The 24,482-nt window shown below is 37.2% G+C and overlaps 2 protein-coding genes and 1 pseudogene across 3 annotated transcripts; 2 read left to right on the top strand and 1 right to left on the bottom strand.

Annotated features, from left to right (window-relative positions):
• The window catches only part of LOC114479618 (uncharacterized), a 71,075-nt pseudogene that overhangs the window by 1,361 nt on the left and 45,232 nt on the right, over positions 1 to 24,482 (top strand).
• Positions 919 to 24,395, bottom strand: cdc73 (cell division cycle 73, Paf1/RNA polymerase II complex component, homolog (S. cerevisiae)). The gene is made up of 17 exons (XM_028473719.1): positions 24,251 to 24,395; positions 20,886 to 20,991; positions 20,100 to 20,169; positions 19,906 to 19,968; positions 19,771 to 19,823; positions 18,515 to 18,603; positions 18,139 to 18,352; positions 17,292 to 17,390; positions 16,491 to 16,569; positions 15,535 to 15,599; positions 6,776 to 6,833; positions 5,836 to 5,871; positions 5,668 to 5,755; positions 4,176 to 4,337; positions 3,599 to 3,699; positions 2,409 to 2,550; positions 919 to 1,594 (listed from the first exon to the last, which is right to left on the bottom strand). Exons 1-17 carry the CDS (start codon positions 24,379 to 24,381, stop codon positions 1,558 to 1,560), a joined length of 1,593 nt encoding a protein of 530 aa, XP_028329520.1. The 5' UTR covers positions 24,382 to 24,395; the 3' UTR covers positions 919 to 1,557.
• On the top strand, positions 9,182 to 14,807 carry LOC114479825 (beta-1,3-galactosyltransferase 2). Of its 2 annotated transcripts, none has more exons than XM_028473720.1 (2): positions 9,182 to 10,010; positions 13,244 to 14,807. In XM_028473720.1, exon 2 carries the CDS (start codon positions 13,370 to 13,372, stop codon positions 14,645 to 14,647), a length of 1,278 nt encoding a protein of 425 aa, XP_028329521.1. In that variant the 5' UTR covers positions 9,182 to 10,010; positions 13,244 to 13,369; the 3' UTR covers positions 14,648 to 14,807. The 2 variants fall into 2 exon arrangements, with proteins under 2 accessions (XP_028329521.1, XP_028329522.1); XM_028473721.1 differs by lacking the exon at positions 9,182 to 10,010 and adding an exon at positions 11,591 to 11,648.

Raw genomic sequence — 24,482 nt, 5'->3', positions numbered from 1 at the left:
AGACAGAGGTTGCATCCCATAGTGAGACATCTCACTCATAGAACCGGTTAAATACATAACCTAAAGTTTTAGCCACAACTGCTACAATACTGGAAAGTGTGTCAGTGAACAAGTGTTTATGGTCCTGGATGAATTGTGATGAAGAGTGGGATCAATTACATTTTTCCTTTACAATTATGTCTTATTTGTACCCTTTTTCAATCACAACTCAATCACGACTAGTGACCAGCATTTTTTCCCCAATTACAATTGCAATTATTTTGCTCTGAAAGTCGATTACAATTACATTCTCATTTACAATTACCAAGCCTTTAATCTAACTAAACCTTCCTCTTGTGTTAGCATTTATTATGCTAACACAAGCTTGGTTTCAACTCGTTTTAAATCAGCTGTATAATACACAAAAATATGATCTATGTTCTCCATCTCTTTGGTTCCTTGTAAGGCTTTCTTTTTTGCGTCAGTACTCGATTTTAATTTATCCTCGAATGAACTGACAAGTGGTAAGAAAAGTTGACATATTTTAATAATGTGTAAGTCATAGAACTGTACAGGTTAAATTAAATTGTAAATGAGTTTTTTATTTCTATGCCACCCCATGGACATTTACTCCACTAGATGAAGGAAAAGGGCCTTCTGGCTACGGAGCATAAAAAGCAGGACCACCAGAGTGAGGAACAGCTTTTCTCTTGAAGCTGTCAGACTACTGAACTCTATTATACCATCATTGTATATATATTATATACAGTATATATTACTGGTGTTTTTCTATTTTTATTCATTATAGTATTCTTTACTCTATTTGTTCTGTAATGTGCAGATTAGAAATCTAAAGCAAAACCAAATGAAATGATTTTCCTTCACTCAGCTTTTAAATACTTATTGTGATATAAAAAAACAACAACCTAAAAACCAATATCAAGGTGTTTTTATATCAGATGATTTATTGTCAATTTGTGTGATGACAAAACAATAATTTCTCCACCATTTCTCGTCTAGCACAACATCAACGAAGAGGAAAATAAAAAGTCATTAGGCCATTGCATGACCAAGATGTGCTGACCTGTTGAACTGAACTAGCTTCAAAAGGAACTTTTCATCAAGTGCAGGAGTTTTTTGCACCTCTAACTCACAGGTTTTATTGTCTATGTACATTCAGATCACAGGCACCCAAAACAAAACTAGAAATGAAGTTGCTCAGCACATTACACAAACTACCTCAAGTCTCTCCTTAATCTAAATGTGTGGCTGGATTTACCATAATAGTTTTCTTTGTATCCTGCTGGGATCATGATATAAAACCATATTTTGGTTTTTCTGTTAACATATATGAAAACATAAAAAAAAAAAAAAAATCCCCTAAGTCCTCTTTGCAGTATTCACAGCAACAGATCCAGCAGAGTGCACTCAGGGAGGTCCGTGTGTTCTACCTCTGCTGCTAGAAATGGGAATCATGTCGTTGGAAGCTCGGATGGCAGAGGTAACTCCAGCAGAGTCCGAAAAAAGCCTCAACAAACGCTTTGTGGGATTTCTGGTGGTTAATGCTGTAATCTGGACTCAGAACCTGAGATGAGACTTGTGTTTGACCATGTATCTGAAAAACAAAGAGAGGGAAACAAAGGTCAGCAATGGTAACATCAGGGTTTGGGCCAAGTGCAATTTTTATAATCACATCTTCAATTATCAATGTTAAATTACAACTCAATTTCCAGCATTTTTTTTCCTCAATTACAATTAAAATTGCAATTATTACTTTCCCTCTGAAAGTCAATTACAATTACATTCTCAATTACAATGAACCACTATTACTGAGCCTTGAATAAATAACTCCATAAAATTCATCCTTCCTCTTGTGTTAGCTTTCTGTTAGCATCTCTGATGAAAATGGGTCAGTTTTGACCCATGTCTTAAATCAGCTGTAAAATACACAAAAAATATTATCTATCATGCAATTTGTTTCTCATCTCTTGGTTACTTTGTTAGGCTTCCTAATCAATGAAAATATTAGTAATAATATTTTTGGTGTGGGCGTCTGAGTTTTTTTTCTGTCAGTATACACCATGAATAATTTTTTAATGGCAAAATGACAAGTAAACTGAAAAATATTTCAATAATTATTAACTACGTATGTGCAAGCCATAAAATTATAACATGAATCCCCAGGTTTACGTTTGATTACATTGTAATTGACAGTTTTTAATAGAATTCCCACGCCAATTACAAAGTCAATTATCTGAACTCAACAACAATTCTATTATGATTACAACAGCAAGAGTTTTTTTCAATTACATCATAATTGTAATTAATTATCAACTGCACAATTATAATTATAATTGACCGCAGCCCTGGTTAACATTCAGATAAAATCTACGTGCATAGATGAAACAATGAAGACTGGCTGGAGGCACCTGTCCAAGGTTTCCCAGAATCGGAGAAAAATGGGTCGGTCCAGATGGCGTCTGTGGCGGCTCAGCTCCAGGACGGTCACATCCCACTTCTGCACGTTGGGGTCTGTCTTTGCTTCGTCGTACTTCAGATGAAAGGCTCGAACTGCAGGATGGAACAATCAACGTTATCATTTACACAGCTGAAGATTCTTAGATATGTTTCCATTCATTTTTAATAAATTGTAATTATCACAGTTATCAGAACTTCAGTGATATACCCAGGTGTGTCGTGAGGTATGGTCCTAGTGTTGGATTAGGTTGGTTAGAGCCTGTGTGAACAGTATAAACTTATATTATGTAAGTTTTACTCTTATTCTAAATACTAAGAATTATTTTTGCTTTAGTCTTGTTCAACCAAATTTAAAGAGTTATTAGTTAAATAAACCTGAACTTTCTTTAGTAACCTCTGTGTGTGTGTTTCCAGTCAATTATGGCATAAATATAATCATACTTGTAACTTAAAACATCTGTCGTCGTAATTGAATTGGAATCGAGTTCAATTAATTGACTTTGTAATTATGGTTACCATGGAAATTCAATAAAAGCTTTCAAATACAATTTAATTAAACACAAAACAGGTCTATGGCTTACACATAAGTAGTTTAACATTAAAATGTGTTTCATATTAAGCTTTTGAATAGGGACGATGCAATTTTACAGATTAACAATACTGTAGCCAACTGATGTTATGTACAAAGAGTATATAGTTATTGCTTAATTCCAACTCTTGCCCCTAGTTGGGATTTTACATAATATATTATAACAAATGCACTCAAATGTAAAGGTAAAGATGCTAAAACGACACCGTGCACACAAAAAACTGCATACAATTATCACAACGCTATATGAATAAAAGTCATTAAAATCGTAATTTCACTTTAGTAATTGAGAACTTAATTGTAATTGACTTTCAGGGGAAAATAATATTTGTATTTGAAAAAAATGCTGGTTCTCATCATCATAATTGAATAATTGTATCTGACCATGGATAATTGAAAACGTAATTGTAATTTTTGTGGCTTACCTAAATATTTTCATATATTTTACGATGCTCAAATATAACTGTGATAGTAATGACCATATCATGCTCATGCACCACCTGATTTTACTGTGATGGGCACGATCCATGATACAGTGGATTGCTCACTTACTTTTGGCAAAAATATCAACGGGAGACCCATCAGGCAGTAGCCACGGCCACCCTTTGAACTGCCAGGCAGGACCCTGCACGAACACAGCCACCACTCGATCCCTGCAGGAGGACACAAAGCGTGATGACATCAATCTTCTACATCGTTAGCTCTAAACTGGTCTGACTTCAGGACTCAAAACAACTACAAGTCAGAACCCAAATCCAATAATCTTTAAATTAAGTACACTGTGCCTTTGTACCTGAGATAAAGAAGGTTTAACTTTCAATTAGCAAAACGTGCCTCGTCCCTTCATGTAGGTATTAAAAAGCAAGCACCTTTTTTGCATGCAACCACCCACCAAATACAAGTTTGCAACCCACTTCTAGCTTTAGGGTCTTAATCACAGGTTGAGAAGCCTTATTATAAATGACCTAAGGGCAGACAAAACTGATTCAGGAATGTGCAGATTTTTTATTAAAATAAAAAGGATTATAAGAAACAGTGAGGTAATGTAACGATGGTCAAAGTTCCCGAATTTCCTGATTTTATGGTAAGTGGTGAAAACATCCCATAAACCCACCCAGGAAACACTCACCAGTCCTGGGGTGCGAGTTTGAGCGGCTGGTCGATGACGCGGTACGGCACGGTAACGCTCACAGACGATCCTCCAGGCTGGATCTGGTCTTTGCGTCTTTGGAGTAAAACCTCGTTGTCGCGGGGGATGCCTTGTTTTTTCTTGTCCTCCGATGTGAAGAACCTGAAACACACAGAGATTGAACCTCCTCATCCATAATTAAATCTCTCCAGTGAAATGTCCCTTCTTACAAAAATACTTTATATGAACTTTCTCTGCAGGATGACATACTTTGCCAGAGATGTTATGATCAAGTTTAAATGATGGGCCAATTACACAGGGTGTCACACTGCGTTACTGCGGTTTAAAAGAAATTATGGCAGTTTGTCAGACGAGCAGACAGTGGACACTTTAAAATACTAATGAGAGATCCTGATGTTTTAGGTCCATCTCCTGTAGACATGTCCTGTGTGAAGGGCTGGTTATACTTTCCCTGGTTCCATTGACAGACCGCGTGCGCACTCCACAAAAGCGTATTGGTGTTTATACTCGGCGCATTTGCCACTGCTTATGTTTGGCGCGCTCAACTCACGACATCCCACGTCCATCAAGCATAAACCAGGCTTTAGCATTACAATAATAATACATAACTTTAATATAGCACTTCTCAAAACAAAAACAAAAAAAACTCAAGACGCTTTACAAAATTTGAAACAGACGAACAAAGAATGGGAGTGCTCTTGTAGGTTGTAGGCGAGCTGAAACAGGTGAGTTTTGAGCAGTTATTTGTACAGTAGGTGGTCAGTGAGTCGGAGTTTCTGATGTGGATTATACACCATCACTGACCATCGACTAATGCTTGAGCCAAAACTAGCAGCTCTGTCATTCTCTAATAGATAAGGATATTTTAGGGCCTCTGTCATATTATCACACACAAACATTTACATAATTGTCTTCAGTGATACTCAAGATCTTCCAGAACAGTGTTTTAACCTTTTTGAAGCCAAGGTACATCGTTTAATTGAATAAAAAAAAAAAAAAAATCCCAAGGCACTTCACCAGTGGAAAAATGTTACAAAAATTAAACTTTGTAGTCTAACAACATACAGTCATTTTAAAGTGTCTTGAATATGAATCAAACACAAAGAAAGTAAAAAGTGCAATTAACAATCTGCAGTCGTTCTAACAGGTGTTTTTCATAGGAATCAATTTAACAACATTTTTTTTTTCAAATAAAAAAGTGCATTTAACAAAATGGAGTAATTCTTATCAAAGTGTCTCAAAAACAAATCAAACAAAAAACAAAAACCTTTTCTTAAATCATCTTTCATATTTTGGAAACTTGATCAATTTTGAGAGGCGGATAAAAGAAGAAAAAAAATGATTATAACTACATTGAAAATTCTGTTTGGTTTTAAATAATGTTTTTTTTACATTATACAATTATATTATATAATACATAAGTATATGATTAGGTAAAAAGTAAATATTGAATGGTGTGTACTGGACCTACTTTAAATCCTGCAGGAGATCCTTGGCATTGAGCATAGTGATGAGCGAGGTGGTGGCAGCGGGGATGATAATGATGGGTGTTCGAGAACCTGCAGGAAAAGCTCAAAATTAAACCACATTTCATCATCTTTAGTCCATTAAACAACAGTAATACATGGAATAAAAATACCTTTCTTCTGGTTTGGTGGAGGCCTGGCCTGAGATACTATTGGAGAAAAATAAAATAATCATTTTCAATCAATCCAAACACAGATTTTGATCGACATAAAAAGACAAGATGTGTACCTGTGTCTAGAATGGGAAATAGGATTCAGATTTTTAATCTCTTATGTAAGTTTATCCAAAGAAAAAGTCAGAAAATTGCATAAAGAAATGTGTACATTACAAATTGAATTCAGACAAGGCAATTTTTTTTTAAAGCAGGACCCCTTCAAAATGTTTTTATAGAAACACATAATGTACAATAATTATAATGTAATGGATGAGTAGAAAAATATACTATGAGATATCAAAGGTTCATTATTTCTATTGTTTCCAACGCTCTCCATCAGATAACTGTGTAATAACTAAAGCTTTGGACTGCACCCTTTCCACCCTGGACCAGTCATTGTACAACTTATAGCATTTCCATTTCACTCTGATTCTGAGGTGCTACGGTCTGCCTCCAAAGTTTTACACCAAAGCTTGCCGACTGCAAGAAACACATTAGCTGTTCATGCTGTCACTGGTATGCTTTAAAGCAGGGGTTCTCAACTGGTCTCACCCTGGGACCCACAGTTTTCCACGGTCATTAAATCGCGACCCACATTTTTCAAAACTCGCTGTTGAAAACACACATTCTCTTTTTTTTTTTAAACATAAATCTTTATATTTTGTGAACATGCACTTCACAGCATGTCTGTCAAAAGAAGAGTTTCTTTCAAAATAAAAAAGTCCAACACAAGAGACTTAGTATTTATTTATTTTTGATCAGCTGTTCGCGACCCACTCTTGGGTCCCGACCCACCAGTTGAGAATCACTGCTTTAAAGCACTGGCATGAAGTTGTAAGTGCAATGAATCAGTAATAAAGTATAATAAAACATACATTAATTACAAATTGGCACATACCTGGACGGGGGACAGGCTGGAGTGCTGGGGTCTGGGCCTTCCGAGCGGACGCTCCTTCCTAAAAGGTACACATCAATCAACCATAAAGTATAGACCAGATTATAATATCTATTTACACATACTGTTACATCTATTTTGCTGCACCCAAGCTGGTCTTTTGATGTTGTATAGGTATAGATGTACATGTACATGTATACATGTATAGATATGTATAGGTCTTGTTTTTACACACTACGTTTCAGTCTGGATTTCAAATTCTCACACTTTTTTAGTTTCAATAACTATTCTCTCAGCACTTCCTCATTTTTGTTTTTTGTTTAAATGTTCACTGTCCTCTGCGTGGCCTCCACCCCACATTTAGAATAAAGGCCACGTTTTGTAAAAACCCCAACGTAAAAATCTAAACAAATGAAGACTATATAAATACACTATGTTAAATACAGCAGTAATTTCATGGCCGGCAGCCAGAATGTCAAAAGACCCACAAACTTCCCACAAGAAAGCAGAAGCCAGAACAGAGGGGAAAACTCGACCTCATGATAAAAACAAACTTTAATTTTGCTGCTCTCCTCTCACTACCAGCAGGATAAAGTCGATGTATAGCACAGTCTGCTACACATAAACAGCTGCAGAAAACCACAAAACAAACAAAAACGCCAAAACATTTTGCGTTTTGCTTACTTCTGTAAAAGGACACCCACAACGTTTCCTGTGTGAGCCAATAATGCTTCCTGAAAAGGGTTAGTCAACTTTGTTGCCATAGTTTAACCGTTAATTTCCAGACAATCTCTCACTGTCAGCTTTGCTGTCCGTTTCCTGCTCTTATAGGGTTAAAGCTTATCTGTGTGCATCCATTGCGGCGTGCAACATTTCTTGTATGCGTTGCTATAATCTCAAATCCAAGTAATGATCTTTATAATGTGGATCACATACAGTCATAATGAAGTGCAGAGGATCTTTGTCAAATGTGCGCTGACAGACTCTAAGACCAAATTCATGCTACTAAAACAATTTTCTGGATGCGCGCGTCAGATATCAACTGTGCAAAGCAATGGTGTCAATATGATGCAGAAACAAACATCTCAATCTCACTTGAAAAGGAACTTTTCATTTTTTCCGCTCATAGCTCCGTCTCAACTTCTGCTAAGAAGATGGTTTAGTGCTCAGATAAACTTAACTTAACATTTTCAGTGGCAGAATTTTAGATGCATCACTACTTTGACATCAGACTAAACACATTGGTGCAATACTCAAATGTCAGAATGCATTGAACAAGGTAGTATAGACTATTTAGAATTCCTACCCCAAGCAGCAAATTCAATGTAAATGTGTATTAGAGCAAAAACATGAACAAAATCGATCAATGTTTAGAGAATTTAGAAAAAGGAAGATGGTTTTCCATTAAAAAACAAGAATGAAATGCACAATGTTTTTTTTCCCCACAGACTAAGAAAACCTAAGGGCAACAAAACACCACACAAAACACCAAAACAAATATTCAACTCGAGAAAATGAAATCTTCAGCCAATATGGGTTATGATTGTTTGTCATTAATTTTAGTTGAACTGCCAAACACAAAAAAAAAAAAAAAAAAAAAAAAAAAAAAATCATGGAATTTAAGGGAAATAAAGTGGAATTTAAAAAATCTTGATCCAACACTTGAACATGTAAAGAATGTGCATAAAATACCAGTATTTATCATTTTCTTAGTTGTTAAATCCTTCACTTACATATAACTGGAACTAAACTATATGGTGTTTTACTTCATGATTAATGTTTTCCCTAAAATGTTTAACTTAAGTAAAACAGTCCTGCAGATTGAACTGGATGCTACAACGGACCAATTTGGCTTGCAGGTCTTGAGTGTGATTTAGGATTAAAGAAAGTAATGTTTAATAAAGTAATATCTGACATTTTTATATTTTTATGGGAGGATCACAGAAAAAACATTTTCTGTTAAATCTTGCCTCCTGTCTTACACAGTTGTCTGTTGACCAAATGTACAACATTTCAAGGAAAATTTGTTGCTCAAAGTAAAATTAAACTATTTTATATCTGAAAAAAAGCAAATGTATTGTGAACCATGATTAATAAATGGGCCTGGTGAAAAACATTGCCTTCATTATCCACATTCCAATTATGATGATTAGATAGTCTGGCACAAAACTCATTAAATTGGCAGAGTGCGTGTCCTACTGGGTCCATCAATGCAAATTTAAGACCCTTTTTTGCTGCCATCGGCCATCGTTAAATCAGATCACAAAGCCCCACTCTTCAGTCACTTTTACCTCGCAGCATGTCAAATTGAGATAATGCTTCATTTCTCTTTCTGGAGAGTGGGTGTGAATACAAATAGGTCAGTATCCCGACCCCCCTCCCCCTTTACAGATCAGGCAGCAACAGCAGCAGAGGCTGCGTGACGTGTTGGGAGAGAGTAAATTCCACCAAGTCTGGATCAGCCTTTATAACGAACAAACCACTCAGAGCGGTGTCTGTCTCACTCATCTTCCTCCTCCCCAGCAGCTCACATTCCCCCCACCCCTCCAGCCTGCTCAGACAACGCGAAAGACGACAAAACAGTACGTGACAGGCCGCTGAATGAGGATGGTAAATGGAGGAAAACAGCAACAGGAAATGAAAGAGGTGTGGATGCAAGGCGGAGGGGAGGGAAGTATGTATTTCAGAATATGATTCAAGGGAAGAGCAAGAGGAAATAAGCTTCAGGACCAAAATGTTGCTGCCATACATGCCAGTGGGCACAACAGGCACCAAGAAGAAAACACAAATGGGAGGAAGAGCCTAAACGGGAAGATTTAGCGGCTTTGCATCGTTCAGATTTACAGCCTGTTAGCCTGCAGTTGTGCTGATTTGCGGTGTCACAGCAGGGAGGGGGAGAGGATACAGAGCTGCAAATAACTGTCAGAGTAAAGACTAGCTGCCGTTGGACAGAAGAAGCAGCAGCAGCAGCAGCTGTATGGGAAGACTCGAGCCTCTAGGGACAATGCACCAAAGCAGATGGAAAGACTGCAACACTGGAGCTCAGATGCTCTCATCACAGCCAGGCATGCATGGTGCTCTAGCATGCATTTGCTAATAAGCCGTGGTAAATGGACTACATCATTTCTCTGATGCCAAGTATATAGAGGCTAAAGAGGAAGGGGAAATGCAGGGGAAATGAGTGAGGACATGCAAAAGAAACGTGAAGCTTTAACCGCCAGAGCTGTAGACAGTACGGGTAAGTGTCGAGGACTTAGAATGCATGCATGCTACATTCTGTAATCAACAGGACACCACGAGTGTAGTCATAAAGCAAAAGTCAATGTTGAACAGTTGGGTGCTATCCAGGATGTGTTGGGTGTGCCTTTTAAAAATAACCCCTCGTTTCTATTTCTGACAGCTAATTAAACCTTTTTTTACAGGAAACGGCAAGCGATTAATTTAAAATGCAACAGAACAGTCCAGGGTGTTACGTTGACAGTGTTGTTTTGCAGTAAACAAATGACATTTCCTGAGCAGAAGATCTGAACCTAATGCAAAGAATCTCAAGAGTTTATTTTGTCATCTGTCAAAACAAAGTCTCATAGTTCAATATACGGTTATCAACGTTGAACATGTTTCTTTTTTATTAAAATCTTTAGAATGACACTTAACTAATGACACATAACTGACATGAAAGACTATATTTTTGAGAGAAAAATCACCATCTTGAAACAAAATGCTAGAATAGCTAGTGTCACCAGTCACATCATAATCCTGCTGACGTCCACTATTAACTCAACAAGGTACAAAAAACAGCCAGCAGAAAACAAATGCACCTATCTTTCAGGAAAAGAGAGGCATCTTTACATTCTGGTGCTGGATGAGGGTTTAAAATAAAAGTTGGAAACAGGGCTGGGAACTGGGGTGGGAGGTTTGAAGTTATAACTGGCCTGAACTGCACAATAGTAAGCATCACATTATACTATCAGCCAGGGTTGAGGTCAATTATAATTAATTACAATTATGGCATAATTATAATGGAAATTGTAATTGAAAAAAATCTGTTATCATATTTGAATTGTAATTGAGTTAAGATAATTGACTTTGTAACAGTAATTATGGAAATTCTATAAAAATTGTCAATTATAGTTTGATGAAATGCAAAACAGTCATATATGTTATTGTGTTCCAGATCAAGTTTTCTCACTACCCATCAGTGAATCTTCATACCCATACAGGTGGTAAGGGTTAGAAGAGTTATGGTACGTTCACACAAAACGCGTTTCGGGCATCAAAATTGTGCGTCACGCCCCTAGTTGGACGCTTGTGCTCATTGAATCAGACGCTTGTCACCAGCGTTGAAGACACTCTGGACGCGCGTCCAAACAAGTTGGGAAGAGAGTGCGTTTAGGGGAGGGGCTTCTCTGTTGCTGGTGGTGTTCATACAGTAGATGATATTGTGGCAATCAGTTAAGTTCATAATTCACCCAGTGACAGTGAAGTGGTGGGGAACATTATTATTTTGAGAAGGCGGTGTTTCCGGTCGGATGTATTCTGGTGTGACTCAGTGTGTGCACTGTGATGTTAGAGGGCTATAGAGAAGTATGGTTGAATGGAGAAGAGAGTTTGCAGTTCCTTGCTGAACACACCGCCTCCGACTCCCGTTCATCGGCTCTACATTATCAAGAGAGTGGCTTGGCTTTATTCGCGCCTCGGTGCCATTTCTGGATTCACCAGAGCTGCGCTCGGACAAGAGTCACTTTCAATGCTACTTCCTTCTCTTCCATGCCCAGTTTGACGACCAGCTGACCCGCATCGGTGCTCGCATCCCCTACCAGGACACCAACTACAGGCGCTCTATTCCAGCAGAAGAGCGCCTGTCAATCAGTCTCCGGTTAGTGTTTTGTTTCCATTATTCTGAATATGTCACGGTTGGGGAAAGCTCCCGATTGGTCGACGCGCGGCGATATGCTCCAAAAGTTCAACCATCCTAACTCTCAAAAGCTTGAAATCTCAAAACATGCAGTGTCCGCCGCATGTAAATCTTCAAAACGCGCAGTGGGACCTCTCGACGCTCCTCAAAGTGCGATTACCATATATTGTGTATGCAAAACCTGACGCTTTCGGCGCATTTGGTGTGAACGTGTCATTCGGGGTTAATGTTAGCATATGATTAGGGATGTAACGATTCACTCAACTCCCGATACGATTTGATTCACGATACTGGGTTCACGATATGATTCTCTCACGATTTATTTTACAAAATGGGAATGTAGACAAATTTTTTTGGGGAAAAAACTAGAAAATACTGTATTATTTTCCTTTTATATTTCATTGTCAAAAGAATCCCTTGATAAACTATTCAAAACAATGCAATTTAACTAAAAATAAATCTTGAATGAAATAAATAAAGGAATAATAGAAATGAAAATGAAGCCTATTAATTTAAATTCTGGTTCTATAATAAACAATGCAAAACTGCATAATAGTTCTTTTTCTTTTTAAAAGTGCAACTGAAAATGTATTTTGTGCCTTAACAATTGGACTTTAAAAAAAAAAAAAACGTGATTACACTGATTTACGTCATATTTGTTTGGACCAGCAGAGGGCGCTGGTAACACAGTGGTCGGTTGGCATGCAGAAATTCTTGCAGTGAAGAAGAGAAGCTATGCTAGCAGACAGAGCTAATAGAAAAACGTGACTTTTACAGATATTCAAGTAATATTACAGATATTCTTTCGGTGCTAAAGGGGCAATGAATCATTTATTAACATGTTTAAGAGTAGAAGGCGGCCAGAAAGAAAGTATTAGCAGACTCCGCCCGCCGCCTACACTTGTACACTTGCCCGCTGCTGGTTAAAAAAAGTACTGCGATCAATCAATATCAACCGTGATACCTATGAATCGATTTTTAACTGCCTTACGATTAATTGTTACATCCCTACATATGATAGATTTAACGATACAATACAATTTTACAGAGTAGCAATAGTGTGAATGTAACTGATGTTTTGTACAAAGTGTTTATAGCTAATGCTCAATTCAACCTTTTCTCCCTAGTTGGGCTTTTACACAAGCTATTATAATTAATGCAGTAAAATGTAAAAATGATAAAACTACAGCATACAAATACAGAACCACATACAATCATCACAACACTATATGAATAAAAGTTAGCAATATTGTAATTGAAATTTAGTAATTGAGAAATTGAAATTGAGAAATGTAATTGAAAAAGTGTAATTGACCCCAACTCTGCTATCAGCACAACCTAAGTGGCTTCATTCTCAACCTTCTTTTAGCAAGAATAAATAGAAATCTATCAAATGATGACCAGGTTAGCGCATTTCAACAGTGAAGTCAATAGTACTATAAGCTGTACACATTATTAAATTAAGGTGTCACATAACTTGAGTTTATTTAGTTGTTAAAAGAAAGGATTGTTTTCCTATCATTCAAATAAATTGTCTGTATTTCTCTGTCTTATAGGTGATTCCAGGACTTCAGGTGTACTCCGTCGATGGATGTAACATACACCTGCAGGGTTGGACAAAAGCTATTCATCTCAGGCATTGAGTGATAGCTTTCTGAGACAATTATTATTACGTCAAAACCATGCAGTGGAGACGCCGGCACTGCTGTACACATGCGGTGAAACTATTTTATCTCCTCTCTTTTTTGGGGGTACTGGTGTTTCTGGTCCACCAGGTGTGGCTGCCTAGATCCACTGGCATGCCAAGATGGAAAGGTCACCCTGTGGTGTATGGCGGACTTCATATTACAAGAGCAAAATGGAACACAAGTGGCCACCGTTCAGCGTGGAGGTTTGTGATCATTCCTCGACCAACTTCCCTAGCTGACAATAATGTGACCTCTCCTGAAAACGTGGGTGCCCTCTACCAACAAACAGGGCTGAGCTTTGAGGACCCTCTGGCTGCTAATACAAGCATTACTGAACAGGAAGGCTTTGGGGGAACTATAAACCACGGACCTTTTCCCTATATTATCAATGAGCCCAACAAATGTGCAAAAAACAGAGCCACTCCCTTTCTGGTGTTGCTGATTGCGACCGAGGCGAGGCAGGTAGAGGCAAGGAACGCCATACGTTTGACCTGGGGGAACGAGAGTGTTGTCTCAGCGCTGGGAATCATTCGGATTTTTTTGCTGGGAAAAAAAGATGGAGAACTGGGACTTCTGCAGCAGAAGATGCTCCAAACAGAGAGCCGGCGCCATCATGACATCATTCAACAGGACTTTTTAGATTCTTACAAAAACCTGACCATTAAAACATTAATGGGAATGAACTGGGTGGCCATGCACTGCCCACAGGTCAGCTACGTCATGAAAACTGACAGTGACGTGTTCGTCAACACTGAGTATCTCATTCACAAGCTGCTCCATCCAGAGCTGAAGCCCAAGAAGAACTACTTCACAGGCAACAACATGAGAGGCTTTGCACCCAACAGGAACAAAAAGAGCAAATGGTACATGCCCCCTGAACATTACCCCGGTGACAAATACCCCACCTTCTGCTCTGGGACTGGCTACGTCTTCTCAGGAGACTTGGCCAGAAAAATCTATCGAGCATCCCTCACTGTCCGCCACCTTCACCTGGAAGATGTGTATGTGGGGATATGCCTGGCCAAACTAGGAATCGAGCCCACACCTCCCCCCAATGAGTTCTTGTTCAACCACTGGCGAGTGTCTTACTCCAGCTGCAAGTACAGCCATCTGATAACATCCCATGGGTTTCACCCCAACGAACTACTCAAGTATTGGCACCATCTTCAGGGCAACAAAAGTAATGCCTGCATCAACGCATTTAAAAAAAGAGCAGGAAGGCTTCATTCAAACAGAATGAATGGAGAAACAATGAATGCAGACTCTCAGTGAAAATAAATAGAGTAATTGTAATTTTGTGTAATTATTGGCAAAATCAAATCAGTATCTTTGAAAGCTTTTGTTTCATTTGTGACAACATCTTTTCTTGGAATACATATGAAGTATATTATAAAGGTAAAGGTCACAGGGTACACAACGCAGAAAAGAACAGTCAAAGCAGTCAGACAATAGTTGTAACCTAACATCAGTTGCTGTGATTGTTGCCGACTATCATCAAATAAATGTTTTTTTTTTTTTCTTTCAGTACTCTTGAGATTTTTCTTTTAAAATTGTAGGGAAAAAAACATTTGCCTCTATTTTGTTACATCAAAAGGGCTTGTGCATCTTTTAGTGCAGCATTTTACTGATTAAAAAACAACAACTGGCTGTCAGCAGACATGTTATATTGAGGCTCTGTTGACTTGGAACATCACAACAGGTTATCATCAGAGTTGGGATCAATTACATTTATTATTTAATTACGTTTTCAATTATCCAGGTTCAATTACAATTCAATTATGATTACATTGACTGGCATTTTTTCCAATTACAAATACCTTCTCAAAAACTAAAGTTCAATTTTACTAACCTTACGTCATATAGTGTGGTGATCGCATGTGCTTTTATGTGTGTACAATGTTCTTTTAGCATTTTAATATTTACATTTTAGTGCATTGATTATAATATCTGTGTGTAAGCCATAGAACTGTTTTGTATTTAATTAAATTGAAATTGGAATTACCACTTCTATAAAAATTGTCAAAGTAGACTCAATTACAATTCAATTATGATTGCAACAGATTTTTAGAATTACAATTACACCATAATTAATTATGAATTACACGATTACATTTAATAACTGACACCAACCCTGGTTATCAGAGATTGATATTTCTTACCGTCACCGACTTCAGCGTCATGCCGTGGTATGTGCCCATGGTGTCAATCTTAAAACCCTCAGTTTCTAAAAACAAATTATGCACAGTGTCAGAAATTATTCACTATATATATATATACACATACATACACACACACACACACACACACACTACCGATCAAAAGTTTTCGAAAACCCTAATTTTTCCATTTATTTCTTGCACTTTAAGTCGTGCAAGTCCAATGAATAGCTTGAAATGGTACAAAACTAAGTACTGAACAGACAGAGGCTAAAAAAAGGTTTGGTTACCCAAAACTGAAAAAAAATGTACATTTCAGAATTGTACAAATAGGCCTTTTTCAGGTAACACAAAGTGGGTTAAAAATTTAAATCTGTTCTGCAGCACTGAAGGTTGAATCAGCCTTGAAAGATGGTGCTACTAATTCCTACAGGTGTTCCAACTTTTATTGAATGCATGCCACGTGTGTGTTCAGCCGTTATATCTGCAAAAAGTGACTACTTTGAGTCAAAAGTTTAGAATAAATTATGGTCTATAAATTGATTCCATCCCATTCAACTCAAATTGCTTATTTGTTCTATGCTTTCATTTCAGAGTGCAATGACACAATAAACTGAATATTTTAATAATTTAATTTAAGTAAAAAACTGGAAAAAGTGTGGTGTTCTAAAACTTTTGACCGGTAGTGTATATGAAAAGGTATTCACTATTATATATATATATATGAAAACAAATCTTATATCTTATAAAACAATGCACACACATTTACTGTAATGTTTTCTTGCTATACAGAAGTCACTGACATTGTTTTCAATGACAAAAGTTTGCAAATAAAAGAGTGACTTATTATGTATTAGGACAATGAAACATACAGTGGAATATTACTGTAAAATGAAAAAAAATTTGAGTCACAGAACAAAACAGATTTATGTAAGAAAAAGTGAAAAAAGCACATTCACCTTCTTTTCCTTTGAATCGCTCCTGATCGTATCTGTTATAAGCAGCAGGGACAGGCTGCTTGTTCCTTAGTGACGGATCCTGGAAAGGTAAAACAAAGACAGTTGTTTCACTCATTGACTGCCATTGTCTAAAGATGTCATTTGGTTTAGTAACGTTGACTGCTAATGACCCTCAATTATGTTTTTCAACGAGAACGGGTGCAGTAAAACCTTATGCAACTACCACGTAAAGATTATTGAGAGTGTCGTGATCATGAGGAAATAAGATTAAAAAAAGGGTCAAGGAGGAAGTGGCATCGGTGCAGTCTGACGGTGGGAGATATTTGGATAAAGGCCAAAATACAGTAAGCAAACCATTCAACTCTCACTCAGATGGCAAAATAATAAGAATTTTGCCATCCAAAGTCCAGTCTCCGTGTTTTTTTTGTAGTTTATAGAAGAAAATCAATGTTGAGGTGTCCCTAAGCAAAAAAACAATTGCTTCAAAGTCACTAGCTTTATGTCAGAAACAGGCAATTTGTGTAAAACTTGCCTCTACTCAACTGCTGATGATTAAAACAAGCTAGAAACAAATAAAAAATTCTGATGAAAGTAGAGACTTTAATCTTTCAGAACTGGTATTGAAAGATCAGTGAAAATCATCTAAAACGCTGGCCAATATGGGGTTGGCTGCTCTGAATGTGGCTGGCAGTGAATCAGTTAACAGATTATCCCTTTACAACTACAGTCAAGTAGAAGCTTAATCATATGGAGTTATTTTTTAAGTGAACAGATCGAAATATGTGGAGACGCCATATTTACCACTTGAGTGGTGTTTTGCGCTGGTCTTTGCTCTGGAGCTCGCCCTTCTTCTCTGGCTTTCACCGACTGAAGGATGGCAAAGATGTTCTTTGAAAAATTCTGCAACACAGGATAGACATCCTTAGATTAAACAATTGATCTGTGGAAAAAGGTTTGATTGGGAAAGGATTGCATAGCCAAAGATCCTTGATTCACTAAATTAAAATTTAAGTTACTGCAATGTTTATAAGACAAACCATATCCCGTTCAGTTTTTTGCAGACATCATCAAGCCAAAATAGAAAAAAATTACATGTGTTTTGCCGCCATCTAGTGGTTGATAAATATATTTTTAAAACGTTGTCTTGACAACAACAAAACAAGCCTTTTCAGCTCAGTTCATCAATTGGCCTTTAAAACTCATGATAATACACCTCCTTTCCTATATTTAACTACTTTTGTTGTAGAACTGCTGTTTTGCAGGCATCTTTATCTGATCATTGGTAAACGTTCTCTAAATGTTGTTGTTAAAATCTGTGTCTATAAAATAGATTATCACTTAAAATGTAACCTTTTCCAAGTAATAGTTTTATAGCTGATGTCAAATGTTTGTTACTTTAATCAAAAATCATAATAAAAATGTGAAATTTTAATAAAAATAAAACATTGGGTGTCAATTTAATCGATTACATCTAAATAAGGACCAGTTGAGCCATCATAGCAACGTGAAATACACTACATTGGCAAACCAAGGGGTGACATTATATCAAGCAGTATTTCGAACCATTTGGAATAAGTATTTTCGCAGATGGAAACTTGATATCAGCCACAGGTCTAAGGCAGGAAACCAGTAATAAAGTTAGACTGACCTTTCCGGTGCTTTGAAGAATGGTTGTCCTCGTCCTCCAGACTCTTTCACGACTCACGATGTCCCTGGTGACGTCCACCTCTGCATCGACAAAGCTTCTCTGCTTCAAGGTGATGTCATCGTCCAGATCTGTTTTAATAGTGGAACGTTTCTTAGCCATAATCTTGGCTTTGATGGCTGCGATTTTCTCCACCGACATGGCCTCAGAAAGAGATCTGAAAAGGGTGAAGGCGTTTTGAATTAAGTGAATAAGAATTCTCTTAAACCTAATCTACAGAAATGAAAGTCAAAACAACCATTTACTTAGTAATTTTAATGAACAGACACTTCAATTCTAGTAACAAGTACAAGTTCACAGTCTACGCAAAGTTTGATACCTGATCTGGTCAGTCTGTACGATGCCCTCTTTGTGGCCCTCCAGACGAGCAGCCAGGCGCTCTTTGTCCAGACGCACACGCTCCTCATCCTTTAAGGTAAAGCAACATTTACATCATTAGCAAAGAACCACAAATCTCTCAAAGGTTATGTATTGTTTAAGTGCTGAACCTTGTGCCGTATTTTCCGGCTATAGAGTACACTGCTGTTTTTGCCGCTTTCCCAGGACTTTGCTATTTTCGAAGGAAAATCTAAGTAAAGGCCGCTCTGTCACATAAGTCGCACTCTATTGGCCGATGAACCCTTCAAACAACTCAGCCAATCAGAACGTGTCAGTTTGGGTTGAATTTCTGTGTATTCTGGAGTTTCAACTGATGAGTTTCCATCTACACGTGAAGTCATCTCCTCACTGGCCCATGTCTGCATATCAGTGTACTTACAGCTTTTAATGGTCAGTTCTTATTAGGGATGTCCCGATACAACTTTTTCATTTCCGTAATGATAGCAATATTGCAGTCTTGCGTATCAGCCGATACTGATATTGATCCGATGCGAGCATGAATCATACACTTTTTTTGGGGGAATTTTTTTTTCTTTCCTCTCTCTCTTTTCTTTAATAAAAAAATATAATTACTTATTTTGTAGTGTAGAATGTTAGAAAAAGCTTCCATGACAGCAACAGTAGGTATGCGAAAAACTGACTCATTTATTATTAACCAACTGGTTACATAATATCTACAGTATTCTACAATTTATGCTCTTCTTACTGCAAATGCATACGCACCTGCACCGCTCCCATCCAGAAACTTTAACTTACTACCAGTATTTGCTTTTTATTTAAGCATACACCTTATTTTAGAAATATAGAATGGAAACAAATAACAAACATATGAAATCTGCAGTCATTCGTAATTTCCCTTCAACTCGAACAACGTTCTGACTAAGACGCACGTCTCATCCATCCTGCATTAATAAAGTTGTTCCGAAGCTCGTTTTTAAACGTTTGTTCACGGCAACGTCCCTGCAGCAGAAATGACGTTAAGTACGCAGTTCTGCCTCCAGGGAAACCCTGGACACGTGTGTGCAGACTGAAATAATCCACACAAAGCTCGCTGCTTTATTGGCTGCACCTTGAAATTCAAATGAGAAAAAAAAAAAAAAAAAAAAGCAACCTATGTGGCGGAAAATACGGTCATATGTTTTGGGATTATTCATAGCTTCAAGTCACTGGTAATGTATATATATTCAAAAGGTTAACCTCAATTCTTGGCCTTTTGGCTTCAGAAGACACTTCATCAGCTGCTCGTTTGACTGCAGAAGCAAAAACACTTTGAGGTTAATCTAACTGTGTTCCTGAAATACACAAAAACTAAACTGAACAAATTGGACTTACCCTGTGTAGGCCTTTGCAACCCAATTTCAATAGGCGCACTTCTGTCGATACTCGTTGACGTGGCTGTACAAGAAGAAAAGATATTAATGCACAAGGCTTTTTCAATATAAAAAATTATTATTCAATTAATATACAGTATATATTTTATAATATATCAAAAACTAGGCTGAAAAAAAAATGAAATTACAACTTACAACTATCTCCATTGAGATAGGCGAGCAAGCCCTTTCGATCAGGTCGTCTGACAACAGGGATGTTCTCTGTCTATAAACACAAACATTTCCAAGGCAATCACGTGAAAATGAAAAGAACAGTTACAAACACAGAGAAGTTTAAAGGTTGATATTGCCCCCCAAAAAAACATATATTGAATCAATAGGATGTCATTTTTGATTCTGTGACTTTAAATTTAGAAGCGATGGGGTTAAATTTCTTCATTTGGCAAAGAAAAGGAGGGGGTTAAACAACATAAAAAGGGGCTTTTCACATAAATGTACAAAATGTCCAAGCACAGCTTTAGTATTTAGAACCTTTGTTCTACTAGCTAAATGGGAACAGGAAGAAAAACATTGTCTGGCGAGACAACGATAAGATGAAACATGTCTGTAGCATTTGTTTTGTAAAGATATCTAATAAAGTGTTTTGTGTCATGTTAGGAGCTAAAAAAAACAAAACAAAATATGCAGAGGTGGAAAATTCAAAGGAAAATTAGCAAGAACCAGATGAAAGAGAATTAAAAAATGAAAATGCTATCTAAAAGTTCCCTAATGTTTCATTAAAGAAGTCTTTCTTTACCAACATTTGCATTAATGGCCTTCCTTTCCATCCTATGAAATTACACTGGGTAACTAAACAGTTAAACCTTGTTGAGCATCGCCGAAGCTTAATGTAAAAAACGTAACAAAAACAGCTCAGGAACTTGAAAACCAAGTGCCACTGCATTATCAATCCACAAACATGACCAAGAGTGGAATACTCACTGCAGCTCGTCGCACATAGGATGAATGTGGTAGATGTACATTGTTTAGGAGGAAGAGGATAGAGTCCAATGTATAGTACTCTTTGGGCTGCCCCTCTTTACCAGTACTAAACACACAAACACAAGCAAAATTGTATTTTAGAAAGGTGATTCAAAAGATCAACAATAAAGAAAAATAATACAATAAATGCTAGGGATGTAACGATCAATCGTAAGGCAGTCAAAAATCGATTCATAGGTATCACGGTTCATCAATACTGTGAAAATTGAATCGCAGTACTTTTTTTAAACAGCAGAGGGCGTTATTTATCCTTCTCTTGTCCAGAAGTGTTGGCGGCGGGAGGAATCTGCTTCTACTTTCTTTCTGGCTGCCTTCTACTCTTAAACATGTTCATAAATTATTCCTTACCCCTTTAGCACTGAAAGAATATCTGTATATTACGTGAATATCTGTAAGAGTCATGTTTTTCTATTAGCTCTGTCTGCTAGCGCATAGCATCTCTTCTTCACTGCAAGAATTTCTGCATGCCAACCGACCACTGGGATACCAGCGCCCTCTGCTGGTCCAAACAAATATCTGACGTAAATACAGCGAAATGACTTTTTTTTTTTTTTTTTTTAAAGTCCAATTGTTAAGGCACAAAATACATTTTCAGTTGCACTTTTAAAAAGAAAAATAACTGTTATGCAGTTTTGCATTGTTTACTATAGAACCAGAATTTAAATTAATAGGCTTCTTCTTCATTTGTATTATTCCTTTATTTATTTCATTCAAGATTTATTTTTAGTTAAATTGCATTGTTTTGAGTAGTTTATTAAGGGATTCTTTTGACAATGAAAAATAAAAGGAAAATAGCACAGTATTTTCCCCCAAAAAATAAAGGAATATTTTCAGTCATTTGTCTACAGTCCCATTTTGTAAAATAAATCGTGAGAGAATCGTATCGTGAACCCAGTATCGTGAATCGAATCGTATCGGGAGTTGAGTGAATCGTTACATCCCTAATAAATGCTCAATTTTCCTTTAGGCAAATTTTGGTCCACCTGAAGACAGTTTTTTGTGAATACCAGCAAAAGCACTATGTCATCTACAAAATGCTGGTCTGATGATTGTCTTACAAAACATCTTATTCAGAATGCTCCAGCTAATCTGACAGGTTAGTACAACCTACAGCTTTCTACACCAATTACATTTTTCATGTTGATGGAAATATATCACACAAACACACATATTCCCAGTCCAACAGATTGACAACAGCTTTAAAAAAATGACAGGCATATTTCCCTTCAATATTTGTAAGATGAATTGTGCATTCTAAAAGACGTTTGCCCAAGTCTATGTGCAGCCTTACTTATTTTCAGGCATTGACAGTGGGAAGTGTCTCCTAGTACATAATATGTATCCATCTATATACCGGCAGCCTATCCGAACGAAAGATGACGTTGCAGGACCTTTTCTACATAAGCGTAATGTGCCCGCTGCCGTAGGTTCGAATCCCGCATTAGACAAATATAATTTTTCAGTTAAAAATATTTAACATGTCAATTTCCACCTTTAAAAATACATATACGAAAAAAATTTAAATTTTATGGTTAGGGATAGGGTTATGCTGTGTTCACACCGGATGCGGCACGAAATGTCCAGATTACATACAAAGTCAATGAATAGATGCGTCCCAGATGCACAATCTTTCCTGTGCGGCAGTGCAATTCGATCCGCACAGCAAGAGCGTTGGCCGTGCGAGCGCGCTCCCGATTTTACACATATCCGCACATTCGCAAGAGTTGAAAATATTGAACTCCGGCGACCGTGTCGCATGACGAAAGCCAATCAGAGTCTTTGTTGACGATGACGTCAGGCCATCAACACGGACACAGGTCTGTTCACCCATTCAACCATGGAGTAGAAGCTGTGTGTGACCACCTGGAGCTGTATGACATGGCCTTTATAACTGGGACCGGACTAGGAAGGATTTGGCATGGAGGAGAATCAGTGAGGAGGTGGTAGTAGCAGGTAAAAGTTCTCTCTGTAGTTTTCATCTTTGAAAGTCGGCACTGAGCTAGGATAGCATTAGCCGCTAATCACACCAGCTTTTTTCACTGATGATTTATGTTTATGAAAGGAGAAAAAGGAGTGTAAAAGGGTTAGTGTTAGGGATAGGGCTAAAATAAAAACTTTAGTGGGGTAGCTAAAAATAAATATTAGCTAAAATAGAACTGACGGAACTAAGTCACATGGTGCACCTATCCTGTGACCTAAACAGGCCAATGAGGGGCGCTGCGTACGGATAGACTGCCAGTCATTGACACTTATTACGTACAGATAGCTACTACCTTCATAGTGAACCTTTGAAAGAGCAGAATAGATTTAAACAAACAAAAAAAAAACAACATTCAGATTACACTTGTGACACTAGTCCTTTGAATTACAGCCCAAGAAATATGTATGTTTTAGGGCCGATACCAATTAATTGCCAATATCTGATGTACCGGATATGAAATAAAAACATTTATAAGACTCAAGAAAAAAATCAAAACACTACTAAATTTAAAAAAAGAGACTTTAATTAATAAAACTTTCAACACAAGGACCGTAAAACCACTGATGAATAAGAAAAGGCTAACCTATGTCAAGCGTGTGTTTCTGGAATACAATGTAAAAAAAATTAAGTTCCTCAAAACTCAAACACACATGGATATAAAAACAAAGCCAAATTTAATTTTGAACAATGAGCTAGTTCATTTATCCCAGTGTTGTAATTTGTAATAACAAAAGCAAAAAAGCAGTTACAAAATGTATTGACCAATGTTGAATAATCGATAGGTAAAATCAGCCAGATAAACTAGAGTCAATGATTATTGGAAATGACTTTAAGACTGTAAAAAGTTGTGTGAATTTCGTTCACTGTATAAAGCCATTTATAAACGCATTAAAAAAAAAAATAAAAAAATAAAAAAAATATTCAAAAATAAACTTTCAATGAATAGCCTGCAGGACTTGAACATTCCAACTGACCAACGAACTATTGAGTGAGTACACACCTCACACACAGCGAGACACGGATGCTATGTAAATAAACAATAAATGATAATTAATTTAGGCACCTTGACACTTCTCACAAAGTTTTAATAGCATTTTTTTTTTTATTTAACTTTTATTTATTTTTTGTACATATGACGTGTCCAAAAATAAAGCATGACAATCGTATCGCACTGTTAAAGGTAAAAAACTAAGTGATTTATCAGTGACTTCAGCTCAGCAACGAGGAGACATATGTTAGCATTTTTAGCATCTGGTAGCTATCGCGCTTTCATATTCAGGGCCGCGTCGTATTAAAACTGTAAACACAACAAGCACAAACTTACCCCCAGATTATGTAGTTAGTCTTGACATTTTTGGGCCAAGAGAACTCTCCAAATATCACTTCATCTCCTTTGGCGACAATTTCCTTCTTTTGGATGTTGTACTGACGAAGAACACTCAACACGTCCGCCATCTTCACTTGTCCAACTGTCCTGTGTGTTTCTGAGGACCCAACATATCAACATTAGGCGGCCTCGCAGAACGCCTGAACGGAACTAAACCTTAACAAATAAA

This window comes from Gouania willdenowi, chromosome 17 (assembly GCF_900634775.1).
Source record: "Gouania willdenowi chromosome 17, fGouWil2.1, whole genome shotgun sequence".
Lineage (NCBI taxonomy): Eukaryota > Metazoa > Chordata > Actinopteri > Blenniiformes > Gobiesocidae > Gouania > Gouania willdenowi.
Note: the sequence above shows the minus strand (reverse complement) of the source record. Positions and strands in the feature narration are given on the sequence as shown.